This window comes from Eretmochelys imbricata, chromosome 3, assembly GCF_965152235.1.
Source record: "Eretmochelys imbricata isolate rEreImb1 chromosome 3, rEreImb1.hap1, whole genome shotgun sequence".
NCBI lineage: Eukaryota > Metazoa > Chordata > Testudines > Cheloniidae > Eretmochelys > Eretmochelys imbricata.
The window spans coordinates 42,342,456-42,356,349 of NC_135574.1; the positions used below are offsets into that span (position 1 = coordinate 42,342,456).

At 37.6% G+C, this 13,894-nt stretch overlaps 1 protein-coding gene across 1 annotated transcript in view; it reads right to left on the reverse strand.

Annotated features, from left to right (window-relative positions):
• Nucleotides 1-13,894, reverse strand: part of CSMD1 (CUB and Sushi multiple domains 1) — a 1,692,034-nt gene that overhangs the window by 35,570 nt on the left and 1,642,570 nt on the right. Inside the window, exons 58-61 of the mRNA XM_077812120.1 lie at nt 7,018-7,194; nt 4,546-4,725; nt 3,022-3,195; nt 1,742-1,915 (exon numbers count right to left, since the gene is read on the reverse strand). Of these exons, the coding sequence (XP_077668246.1) occupies nt 1,742-1,915; nt 3,022-3,195; nt 4,546-4,725; nt 7,018-7,194 (705 nt within the window). The remainder of the gene's footprint in view (nt 1-1,741; nt 1,916-3,021; nt 3,196-4,545; nt 4,726-7,017; nt 7,195-13,894) is intronic.

The following is a 13,894-nucleotide window of genomic DNA, read 5'->3' on the forward strand; positions in this document are numbered from 1 at the left end:
ACTTACTGTAGAAAATAGAAAAATTTACTGGAAGTTGACTCCCAGCTATTTGCAGGTTTACACCATCATTTTAAGGCTCATATATAATTTACCTGTAACTCATATTCTTAACTGCTGAATGAAGATGTGACACACTCATATTGCCCACAGCAGCATAGTCTGGATTAACGACATTAGAATTTATTCAGAGTACACATCTGAATTTAGTGCTAGTGGTTCCTCATTAACTGACCAGAGAAAGGGGTAAACAGTGAGGTGGCAAAGTTTGTTGATGATACTAAACTGCTCAAGATAGTTAAGAACAAAGCAGACTTTGAAGAACTTCAAATAGATCTCACGAAACTAAGTGATTGGGCAACAAAATGGCAAATGAAATTTAATGTGAATAAATGTAAAGTAATGCACACTGGAAAAAATAACCCCAATTGTACATACAATATGATGGGGGCTAATTTAGCTACAACTAATCAGGAGAAAGATCTTGGAGTCATCGTGGATAGTTCTCTGAAGACGTCCACGCAGAGTGCAGCGGCAGTCAAAAAAGCTAATGGGATGTTAGGAATCATTAAAAAAGGGATAGAGAATAAGACGGCAAATATCTTATTGCCCTTATATAAATCCATGGTACGCCCACATCTTGAATACTGCGTACAGATGTGGTCCCCTCATCTCAAAAAAAAAGATATACTGGCATTAGAAAAGGTTCAGAAAAGGGCAACTAAAACAATTAGGGGTTTGGAACGAGTCCTGTATGAGGAGAGATTAAAGAGGCTAGGACTTTTCAGTTTGGAAAAAGAGGAGACTAAGGGGATATGATAGAGGTATATAAAACCATGAGTGGTGTGGAGAAAGTGAATAAGGAAAAGTTATTTGCTTGTTCCCATAATATAAGAACTAAGGGCCACCAAATGAAATTAATGGGCAGCAGGTTTAAAACAAATAAAAGGAAGTTCTTCTTCACTCAGCGCACAGGCAACCTGTGGAACTCCCTGCCTGAGGAGGTTGTGGAGGCTAGGACTTTAGCAGGGTTTAACAGAGAAATGGATAAATTCATGGAGGTTAAGTCCTTTAATAGCTATTAGCCGGAAGATGGAGATGGATGGCAGGAAAGAGATCACTTGATCATTACCTGTTAGGTTCACGCCTTCTGGGGCACCTGGCATTGGCCACTGTTGGTAGACAGGATACTGGGCTGCATGGACCTTTGGTCTGACCCAGTATGGCCATTCTTATGTTCTTATGTTCAGAGAAGGGTGTTTTCAATAAGCTTTCTTGCTCCCCATCTTACCCAATGTCACCTCTTCAAATGAGCCAATCCCTTCTGCCTCAGGAAAAACCATCACTGTGATCATTTAATTCTAAATTTGAGTATGTTTGTTTAGAAAACAGCAGAGACATTTCCGCATCCTCTCACCAAAATCACACACAAAAAAATCTCTATTTGCATTGGGCCAAATCCTGAAGTCAGTGGGAGATTTGATCTTACCCTGCAAGCACATAAGTCTCACTGCAATCAATAGGAGGCTGAGAGCATTCAGAAGATTACAGAAAGTACTCAGAATCTCAAAAGATCAAGCCCACCCAGTATTAGCTACATGTGATCTTTTAATCTGTGCAGTTTGATAAACCATTTTCACAGATCCCGACTGAACATTTTGATTTGGGACTTGATCTTGATCATGATAACAGATTATCTACAATACTCTGACTAATAAACAGCAGAGATGATGGAAATTATTACCAATACATGTTGGTTGAATTCCACTCCAAACACTATCTGCTTGACAGACTCTTCTTGAAGATCCTATCAGTATAAAAGGGGGTCGGCACTGAAAGAAGACTTCAGATCTGTAAGTGAAACTTTTCCCATTAAGACGCCCCTCAGCTGGAGTACCAGGATCTCCACAAAATGCAGCTATTGAAGAAAAAGAAAACAAAAAAGGGTATTTGAAGAACTGAACATACCTAACATTTAAAAGTAACATTCATTTCTGAAGGCACAAGTGAGCAGACGCTAGTCACTGCTAAATTTGAGTGCAAGCGTTCTACCATGTGATTATGCTCACAGATCAGGTACACAGATGTACAAATGGTAACATTTGTGCTCACAACTATTTGCCTCCATTGCGAGAAACTGCAGGCACAAGACTGCACTCACAAAATAGGCCACTTTAATTTAGGTGCCTGAATATGGATGTAGATGACTAGCTTTAGATACCAACTCTGAAAATACTGCCCTCATATTATTCTCAAAGTAGCCCAATTTTAGCATTTAATTGTGATCAGCACTAGACAAGAGTTCAGGTTGTGGGAATGTAGAAAAATGGACAGAATTTGGAGAGGCTGTCAAGGAAACATGAGCAGGATTTAAAGATGGTTTCTCAGTTGGGGGAGTGGGAAGAGAGAGAGAGAGAGACAGAAAGGGACAGAGAGGAATCAAAAAATATACTGATGCTATGAGCTTAAGGGTTTAGGAGCTTAATGATGAACCTGGAAATGGTAACAGAAAAGGAAGAAAAAAGGAAGATTTAGGATTAGATGGCTAAGGAGTTCATTTTAGCTATGTCGGTTTTCAGTTGGTGGCAGGACATCGAGTAAGGTTGACAGAAAGAGAGCTAGAGATATGAGTCCAAACAGAGAGTGAGAGATCATGGTGGAAATGCAAATCTCTGTGTAACAAGCAGAGAGTTGGTAAAGAGGTTGTTCAGGAATGAAGGTCTTGAATAGCCACAGTGGTCAGGGATGTCTATTTTACATTTTATCTGAAAGAAAAAATGCATGCACAGCAGTATACTGCTCCTAATTTCAACCTATGGCACTGATTCAGTACTGAGTCAGGGAAGAACTTCATTTGACAAATAAATAGCACCACCTAATTTCAGTTCCCAGGGTTGGTTTGTTTGTTTGTGTTTAGGAAGTTCATGTCCTATTCTGAATGAGCCTGACCATATTTAGCTTGTGAGAAATGAGGCAATCAGAGCTTGAGGTGGTTCAGCCACACACCATTATCTTCATACTTACGCAGACATTGTGGGATGTCTCCCCTCCATACACCTCGTCCTTCACATGAAAGAATAGCTGCATTGGATAACTGATAGCCCTCTGCACAATTGTAACTTACACTGGACCCCCAACGGTAATCTGATCCTTCTACTTTTCCATGAAGCACTTGTGGAGGTGGGCCACATGTGATAGCTATTGAAACAAAGAGAGAATATACAGATGTTATAGGATTTATACTAAATGTAATATTGTAGATAGTCATGCTTCTGTAATCAAAACTTATTGGGAACAGTTTTGCCCCAAGAGAGGATGCACATTTTGACTTTTCCATGGTACACACACATTAAATACACACATGTGCATGTTAAATTTTATCAACATTGAGAGTTACAAAGGAGGGAGACAAACATAGCAAAACAAACAACATACATGATCAATCAATAAAAAGTTGAAATACAATTAATTTTCTGTTACTATTAAAATTTTAGACCATTTTTCACCATCACTCTGCTTTGGGTCAATAAAGAAGGGAAAAATCTTAAGGATCTTTCTCTGATTTTACTCATATAAGATCCCTTTTTCTAAGTCATCTAAGGCTGTAGTCATTCACCTGATATTGACTTTACTGGTAATTATGTCGCTATAGCTCTATTCAACTCTTAAAATATAGGGGCTATGTGGGCTAGTGTTTTCCAGAGGATGCTCAAATTGATGGAAACTAAAACAAATTAAGTCTATTTTTAAAGAAAAGTATCTTTAAAAATATTGCTTCCTTCCACACACTATGCAAATATAAAGTGATTCAGCTGATGCCTCCAACACCATTATAAATAAAAATTTGGTCAGCCAATCGCATAAACTAACATTTAATTATTAATGAGATCTTGTGCTGTACTTCTAAGAGGTTCAGCACAGAATTTGGAGCTCACGTCCTGCCACCCCAATTCTGGGCTACTTCAGGGCTGGAGATGTTCATGACATAACTTATACAGGCCTGGGACCTTAAGTTATGGCAGCCTCCCCAGGCTATCCTATGGGCTGCAGTGGTGACCCAGAATCTGCACAGTACTGCATGCTATGACCCCTGACACACCTCTCCCACCTCCAGCCCTGTCCTTGTCATGCCCCTTACAACAGTGTTTGCAATAAGGTCCTCAGAAGACAGCCTTTCAGCTGTCTTCCACAGTACCTGTGCTGGAGAATCCTTTTCCTGCCACAAACTTGGCTTTGGGGGCAGGGTTAGGATGTCACTGTTAGTATTTTCAGCCTACTGCTCTAATATTTAACACATATTGTTGTGGCTCTAATAAATTCCAAGTCAGTTCTCTGTCAGTCTCCTCATTACATCTTATGTATGGCACAAATAACTACATGATTAAAATCTCTTATCTGACTGTCTCAGCAGTATATTAATGGTTTGCATCTTATCTATCTTAAAAGTGGTTATGCAAATTGTTCCCCTTCATAATTAATAATACAAATATTAATATTATACACAGTATCAGAACAGTCATTGCAAGCTACTTAAGTTACAAAACAAACCTTTGCAGACTGGTTTACTCTGGTTCCAAGTGCTGTCTTTCATACAACGTATAGTGGATGAACTGACAGGCTCCATCAAATATCCTGGGTTGCACTGATAGCTGACTGTCTTATTAAAGATAAAATCAGTTCCAAACTGCATACCATTTGCTATTCCACCTGGATCTCCACAGCTGATTACTAGTGAAGAAAGAGAATCTTACTTCACCACCTATATAAATAAAGCTTAAAAAAACTAAGTACACGTGAACACATTTGCTCATACACACAATGTCCCTTTTCTAGCATACACAAGCAGCAAAGCGACTTTGATCCAGCTGTTTTATCTGAAAACATTAAAAGGTAAACAAACATTTTTTTTTATTTTAAAAAGTACTAAATATCCTGGGCCAAATTCTTCACTGAGTAACACTTATATAAATGTAATGTAATGCAACTCCATTTGAGTCAATAGAGTTACTCTGCATTTACACCAGTGTAACTGAGGTCAGAATGTGCACCTTGTTTCTATTGTTTAGTGGAAAAAACACATATGACTGTAACCAAGTAGGCCTGGAAGGAAGTCTTCATGGGGTTCTGTAAAAGTTTTTATCAATCAGGTAAAGCCTGAACCTTCTCCCATTTATATCAATGGGAATTTTGAATGTCTTCAACAGGAACTGAATCAGGGCCTTAAAGTTGTTGCTGTTTTGTGACACACATTATATTCTCCTATTTGAGCTTCACAGAACTCCGGTCTCCTTATCAGCCTGACCATCAAAAAGGGATCAGATTTTCAAAAGAGCTTAAGTGACTTAGGAACACAAGTCCCATTTAGGCTCTTTTGAAAATTCCTACAGTGCTGAAATTCTGCCCTGACTTTCACCTGTATAAGCACACTGAAATCAGTGGAGCTGCATAGGATGGAGGTGAAGGCAGAATTTAGCTCTACTTTCTGTCCCTAGGACTTTTTGTGAATCTTGGTACTCCATATTATGCTGCAGAACACTATTAAAGGCCCAGAACACTATAGAACAAATCCGGAAAAGTTCTGGACACCTAATCAACCCCTGTAGTTCCCACTGACGGGTCAGAATACACAAGCAGCTGAATGCCTTTCACTGTAATTGACTTCACTGGGCGTGAAAAGAACACAACACCTCACAGAGTGTGCTCAGCACCCTGCAAAATTGACCTCAAAGTCAGTGGGAGTTATAAGTTCAGCACACATCAAAATTTGTACCTATCAATTTAATATTTAATATATATGTCTATGTATTGTATATTTCTATTAACAGTATACACCATTTATGTTAATGTGTACAATATATACAAACATAATTGGTTTTAATTGTTTTCACTCTACTGTTCACTCCATCCTGAATGCCTTGTAGGTTCTCTCTTGAAGAAAAATGTCCACAAATCTGCTGTTTCAATTTACTTCACAATAGTTCTCTAGAAGTAATTTTCCAGAACGTCTTTGTAAACGATCAGGGAAAAAACCTGTTTCTTTAGATACAAACCCTGTAAAATAAAGATCTGGGCCAGTATTCACTTTACAGTTGTTCTTAAAAATATTTCACTAGTGTTGCTTTAAGATCTATAGTAAATACAGTACTTGTGGTTTAAAGTTCCTTTAGGGTTTAATCAAATATAATCTGTTTTGGATAGTCAAATAACTTCATTCTGAAATTTTCCTGTGACTTGACTAATAGATAAAAATGTTAACTCAAAGCAATTTTCACTAGTGTCATATGGGGTATTTCACTGTTACTTTCTTCTGAATAATTCTGCAGCTAAGATCCTCACAAACACTGTAAAAACCAAATCTGAACCATGCCCAGCACAAGTTTTAGAAACAGAACTAGACTATAAAGGCTAATTTTTCAGAGCAGTTTTTGCTCCAACTACCTGTTCCTAAATTCACAGAAAATCTTGAAAAAGCAACATAAGGACATAATTAAAAATGGCGATGTTTCAAAATATAATACTGAAATAATCAAACATGAAATAACCCAAGGTATCTAAACAATATGTATTTTTGCTATTGTGAGGAGTAATATTTAATTTAACAGGTACTGGAATGAAAGCAATTTTCTGTATTCAAGCTACATAGAACATTTTCTAACTTCTGTAATATAACAGACAGAGCTATAGAAAGGTTCATAGATTCACAGAGGGGACTATCTGGTCTGACCTTCTGTATATCACAGGCCATTACATTTTAACTACTTACCCTATATTGAGACTAATACTGTGTTTGACTAAAGCATATCTTAGATACTAAGAGTTTTCTACTGTTCTACCTTGTAGAGCTACTTTTTGGAAGTAATCATAACAAAAAATGAAAAAAGTCCAACATTTATTAATGAATGTGTGTGCATGTTACCCTCTGACAAGTGTGCTTATTCAAAAGTAGGAGATAATGGTTTACCAAGTTAATAACATCCTACTCTCTTTTAATCCTATTGTGACAAAAAGTCAGTTATTGACCTGTGCAGTCTGGAGCAGTGCCAGTCCATGTCCCATTGGCTGTACAGTGTCGAGTAGTTAGCCCTGAAGTCTTGTAACCTTCCCAGCAGGCATAGATGACTGAGCTCGAGAATAATATCCCATCACTGTATATTATCATGCCATTGGCTGGAGTGCCAGGATTTCCACAAGATACAGCTATCAAGAAAAAAAAAAAGAAAGTCAATGTACCCATTATAAATTACTTGTATGAAAAGCGTAAGGCAATGCATTTTAATAGCTTACAATTATTCTAAAAGCTGAGCATTTAATACATAAGGGGCTAAAATCTATTTTTTTCCTTTCAGGCTTACACCATCATTTTATTTGATTATCGTAGTTACGGATGGTAAATGTAAGTGAACAGATTTGTCTCTCTTACAGCACATGTTCAAAAAGTTACTGTACAAGATATGAAAATAAAATGAAAGAGAATCGAAATGACTTGAACTCTTGCCTACTGTATGTCTATCAGTATATGTCTGTGTTTGATGCCAGACTGGCGGAAGGAGAAGGAAATGTTGCTGTGGCAGGGGATATATAGCTTGGGAAATGGATTAGTAGACAGAAAACAGGTGAAGTGGGCAAAGGTGTATGATACATTAATTGCATTTCTGAAATTTAGCGTATATGGTATTCATAAAATTGTTTTTGGCTGTGGGGCTGAGGAAAGAAATGAGGAAGAGGGACAGCTCAAGACTGGCCTGTGATCCAGCCTTTTGATGTACAAGTTACCTGGGTTCTATTCTGACCCTATCCCATTGGTCAAAGACAAAACATTTCCCTGAGCAGAGGAAGCAAATGCCTCAGGATTCTGCCACAGAACCACCATTTTAAAGGACTAAGATAAGAAAAACCTTCCTGCTAGACTAACTGCTAGTCAGGGCAGAGCCCTGCTGAGTAGCTCAGTTCTCCTGCATGCATACTGTCCCCAAACTCCTCCTGGAAGCTCCATCTATCATATCAGCCTCTGTAATAGGTGTGGCAACTTCTCAGACCATATGTAAGAATGCAGTCCTTTTTTCCTGAATCACTTAGGCTCAAAAATTCTATATTAGATTCAGTATAATGATTGTTCAATCATGCTAGCAGGTGGGTCCAATTAACTCCAACCATATATAAATGGGATGGAAATTTCTGAAGGAAAAAGCAAAACAAAACAAACAAAAACCACAACCAATCAACCACCCAACAACTAATGACAGCTAAGGTCAGGGAGGAAGTTTAGGCTGAGGTTTGTGCTACGTTATTAATAGCTAAGCCAAATCCTGGGAAGGGAGGTGAGATTGGACACTAAACTTGGGATTCTCTTTATTAGAAATTACATTGTTTTACAACTCTGTGACCACAACTCCTCAGACAGGGACTAGTCATGGTCAGCCTGATTTCAGCTAGTCTTAGGCAACCCACAACCAGCTAAAATGATGTCAAACATGATTTTTTGCTGTGTACAGTGACTACAATGTTCTGGTCAGCATCATGTTAGTTAATAGGACTCTTCAATATTGTGTTGTAATTTGATATAATTTTCTAATTAAGACAAGCACTCAAAGATGTTGTGATCTCTTGATAACAGGGTAGAGACTCTGCCTGTTCGCAAGTCTTAAAACTTTAAAGCTCCACCACCCTGTAGCTACCGATCGGAAGAAAGAACTTCCTGTTCCTTCTTTTTTTCCAGAGTTTCCTGACTGCTGTTCTATAGCACAGAGTCTTCACTATTCTATCCCAAAGTAATGCTGAACTTAAATTTTAGTTTGAAGAAGCTAGTCCTTGTAAAGCTTTCTTACATTCTTCTAGTCTCTTAGCTCCGTTACAAATATACAAAGCCAGAATATATTAGAATGGGAATTCAGGCTCTTTTGTCATGAATATCCATAAATGTGTGCAAATACACTGGTTCACAGAGTTACCCATATTTACATAAATAAAAGTTCCTTCTTCTAACATTACTGTTGACTGACTGAATGCTTGTCAAAACCTGAGCCAAAGGGGGCATTAACATGGTGGTACTGTATTTTGTAAATATATTTTCAACCTAGTTTTTTCACAACTCTGATCAACTAAATTCTATCTTAAGGAATAAAGATGCTACACCCACTGAAGTGGTAGCTGAGGACAGAACATGAACCAACATTGCTATATCATCCAACAAGTGTTCAATAAATATTTCTGTTATGTATTTGGGAGGGAGGCACAGATATAATATCATCATATGGTGAGGATAACACTCTTTCCATTCCACTAATATCTCTGGAAGATGTTAAACAAACTACTAAAGTTAGACACTTTTAAACTCAGCAAGTCCAGACAACTTGCATCCAAGACTTTTAAAAGAGCTGTCTCAGTGGCTCGGGGACTATTAATATTGATTTTCAATAAGTCTTGGAGCACTGGCAAAGCTAATGTTGTGCCAATTTTTAATAAGGGTAAATGACCTGGGTAATTATAGACTTGTCAGCCTGAGATTAATCTGTGGAAAAATAAGGGAACAAGTGATACTGGACTCAATTAATAAAGAATGAAAAGAAGCTAATATAATTAATGCAAATCAACATGGGTTTATGGAAAATAGATCCTGTCAAACTAATTTGATATCTTTTTCAGCTGAGATTACAAGTTTGGTTCATAATGGTAATAGCGTTGACATAACATACTTAGACTTCTGGAAGGCATTGGATTTGGTACCTTCTGACATTTTTTATTTAAAAAAAAAACCCTAGAACAAAGTAAAATTAACTTGGCACACATTACATGGATTAAAATTGGCTAACAGAGAGATCTCAAGATGTAACTGAAAATGGGGAATCTTCATAGTGCAGGTCTGTTTCCAGTGGGGTCCCACAGGGATTTGTTCTTGGCCCTATGCTATTTAATATTTTTATCAATGACCTGAAAGAAAACATAAAATCTTCATTGATAAAATCTGCCAGGTGGCACAAAAATTGGGAGAGTGGTAAATAAAGAGGAGGACAGGTCTCTGATACAGAACAACCTGGATTACTTTGTATGATAGGCACAAACAAATAATATGTCTTTTAATATGACTAAATCTAAGTGTATACATCTAGGAATAAAGAACTGGGGCCATACTTACAGGAGGGTGGACTCTATCCTGGGAAGCAGTGACTCTGAGAAAGATTTGGCGTTGTGGTGGATAATCAGCCAAATATGAGCTCTCAGTGTGATGCTGGGGCCACAAGAGCTAGTGAAATCGTGGTTGCATAAACAGGGGACATTTGAGTAGGAGTAGAGAGGCTAATTTTACTTCTGTATTAGGCACTGGCACAACCACTGCTGGAATACTGTGCCCAGTTCTGGTACCCACAATTGAAGAAAGATGCTGATAAATTGGAGAAGGTTCAGAGAAGAGTCATGACAATGATTAAAGGACTAGAAAACATGGCTTAGCATGATAGGCTAAAAGATCTCAATCTATTTAGCTTAATAAAGAAAAGGTTAATGGGTGACTTGGTTACAATATATAAGCATCAACATGGAGAAAAATATTTAAGAATGGGCTTTTCTATCTAGGAATTTCAGACTGGAAATAAGGTGTACATTTGTAATGATGAGAATAATTAACCACTGGGATAATTAACCAAGGATCATGATGTATTTACTGACAATTTTTAAATCAAAATTAGACTTTTTTTTTAAAGTTGTGCTCTAGGAATTATTTTGGGGAAAGTCTATGAATTGTAGTATACAGAATATCAAACTAGACCAGGGATCGGCAACCTTTGACACGCAGCCCATCAGGGAAAGCTGCTGGCGGGCCGGGATGGTTTGTTCACCTGCAGCGTCCGGCCGATCCTAGCTCCCACTAGCCACGGTTCACCGTTCCAGGCCAATGGGGGCTGCAGGAAACTGAAATCCAACAGCTCTTTGATATTTCAGTGTGTATACACACACACACACACACACACAGATGAAAGAAGCTGCCTTCAATTTAGCAAACACTGTCTGTTTTGGCTATAGAATAATTCTATAGCCAGCTAAATTAATTCAGGCAGTGAATACAATACAGAGGAAGAATTCCAAAGACTATTCAACACTTCTTAAATTTGAGATTAGTCAGTCCTTTAGAAAACTGGCGGAATTCCAGTCTAACTGCTAAAAAAACAAATTACAGATAATGTTCAGGCACTGGCCAAAGTCCAAGACAGAGCTCCATTAAGAAAGCTTACACTCACCAACTAAACGTCTAAATGTTTAATGCAATTTATACAAGCATGGCATGGCTGCAGATGCATAATACTGGCAAAACAATAATTTGAGATTAATTAATTGATTGTAGAATAATCCTAGCATTATACATGCAACACTCATTTTACTTTCTACTTTTCCTCATATTAACTTCACTTCAGATAGATCTTTTCTGAAAATAATGACCACGTCTGCCCATTTGTGCTTACAATTACAGATTATAGGATTTTGTTAAACTAGAACATAATTGGATAATTAGAATAACTCAGTGTATTATCAATGTTTAGGATCGTTTATAAATGTCTTTACTTGAATGAAGGTGTTTTATTCATTTTTCATGTATAAAATAGCTATAATTTTTGAAGCACAGAAAACAATTAAAACTTGAGATTTCCCAAGTGCGTAGGGATAACAGTAGAGGACATTAAGTGATCTACAATAGTGATAATGTGCAGTTTTGTCAATTTTGGCAATTATACTCTCAAGATTCAATTTTAGAGGTGCATTATCATTTTCAAGCCAGACAAACCTTCATACAGCAAATACCTTTAAACACCAAAACATTAGTCACATTTTCTTTTTACTAGCACTGTCCTTGCACATCGAAAATAGCTTTTGATTGGTTTAATTCAGGTAGTAAGGGAAGGGCCTATACTACGGATGTCAAGAGATCACCAAAACGTGTTAGCTTAGCATAATAAAGTTCTAGTCAAATCTTTGAGCAGGAGCACTGAAGGTGCTGTGGAAGAAGACTATAGGCTAATTAGCATAACATCTATCCTGGGCAAAATTATGGAATGGTTGAGTAAGGAATTAAATGATAGTTGCATAATTAATGCCAATCAATATGGTTTTATGGCAAATAGATCTTGTCAGATGAACTTGATATAATTTTTATAAGATCACAAGTTTGCTAGATATGATAGATTTTTACAAGGCACTTGACTAGTCCCATTTGAAAAACAAAAAGAGGTTCTTTCTGAGAGGTAGTGTGGCAACTTGGATGAGATTTAGATGTGTCACATTAGAGAACTAGATTCTAGTGCCAATTTGTGTGATCCCACAGTGGAATATGAGACCTTGTTTAATAATAAGGGCTGTGAAGGGTACAGAATTATTAATAGTCATTAGAAGTGAATCTAAAATGAATGGTCTCCTGGTTGCTAGCACAGTGCACATTCTCATGTCTCAAGAATGTTTTGATGAGGAGGCAACTGTAGGATGATGATCAGGTTTTTTTCTGTGTCATTTGGGAAGTTGTAGCCCTATGAGAAATGATGCGCACGACACAAGGGTAGTGCATACACAGCGATACAGAATAGAATATTAACACCTCTTGTCAGCCTGCCAAAAAACAAACAACTATGCAAACCACAGATGGGAATGGCAGTTTTCAATAGTTTATATTTTGGCCAAATCTGAACTGATTTTCAAGGGTCCAGAAAACACACTTCAGTTGGCCCCAGGACCATTGCCCTCTCCAAATTTCAAAGTTCTACTGAAAATCATTGAAGAGCTAGGGCTCTTATTTTTTTTCTTATAATAGAAAGTATTAAGCAACGTTAATATATGAGTCATTGCTGCTCACTCTACAAAATGAGAGAAAGACTGAAACAGTGAACAAATCTTACTGCAACAGCTTCTAAACTAACTGCACCATAACAAACGAACACCATTTTTCCAAGATTTGTCTACAGATTTAGCTAAAACAGAAATTGTAAGACTATTTGTAATAATCTTCTGTGTTATTGTAGTCTTGTTGGTCCCAGGATATGAGAGACCTTACCCACTTTGTCTCTCAAGTGCTGGTAATAATGCCATCTAGTGACTCCCACTGATATTACAACACAGAATTTCCAATAAGAAGTGCCTCAAAAAGTGAGTGAAAGCACTATTCCACAGCTGGATGGGTACCAATGGACAAAAACTGTATAAGAACTGTTAAATGTGGCACATAATAGATTAATTTATACACATTCCAAGGCAGCTATCATTTCATCTTGTACTTCTCTGATAACCGTCAACTTTCATGGATGATCTCTTGTCAGAGTCTGGACTATATTCCCATTATCTTCCACATTCTTACTGCCTACTGCCTTCTGGTGATATCACTACCTCTGTGCTATGCACAATATATATCTTTCACATATGAGCTGGTTGCTATGGTTCCAGGAAATCTGCTGTGTTTGGGTCTGTAGGAAATAATATATGAAAATGATTTTGCAGCATATAAGTAAATATTGCCTCTTCAAACAGAGGACCAACGTTTACTGCAGTCACACCAGCTAGTTGCTGATCCATTGTCAATTGTGTATGGTTTCAATAATTTTAATATGCATTTTTTTACTTTTCTGTCAAAGTAATTTTGAACCTTTGTTCCCCTTAAAACATTTATCCTGTGCCTTTAAATGTTTGAGCACTCCCCAATCCTCAGCACAAAGCCTCACTTTCTTGTTAGTTTCTGTTTTGTTTCCAGAACAATGTCTCAATAACAGACAGCAGTGTTTCTATGAGCTCCCCTGTGTCTGTCTCTTTCTTTTCTCAGGTGGGCATGCGCATATTCCTGGAATACCAGCACTTTCGGGAAAGGTGTAGTCTGGCTTCTGCCTAAATGGCCCTACCCTCACCGGTGTGACCTTGCACACATCACAGT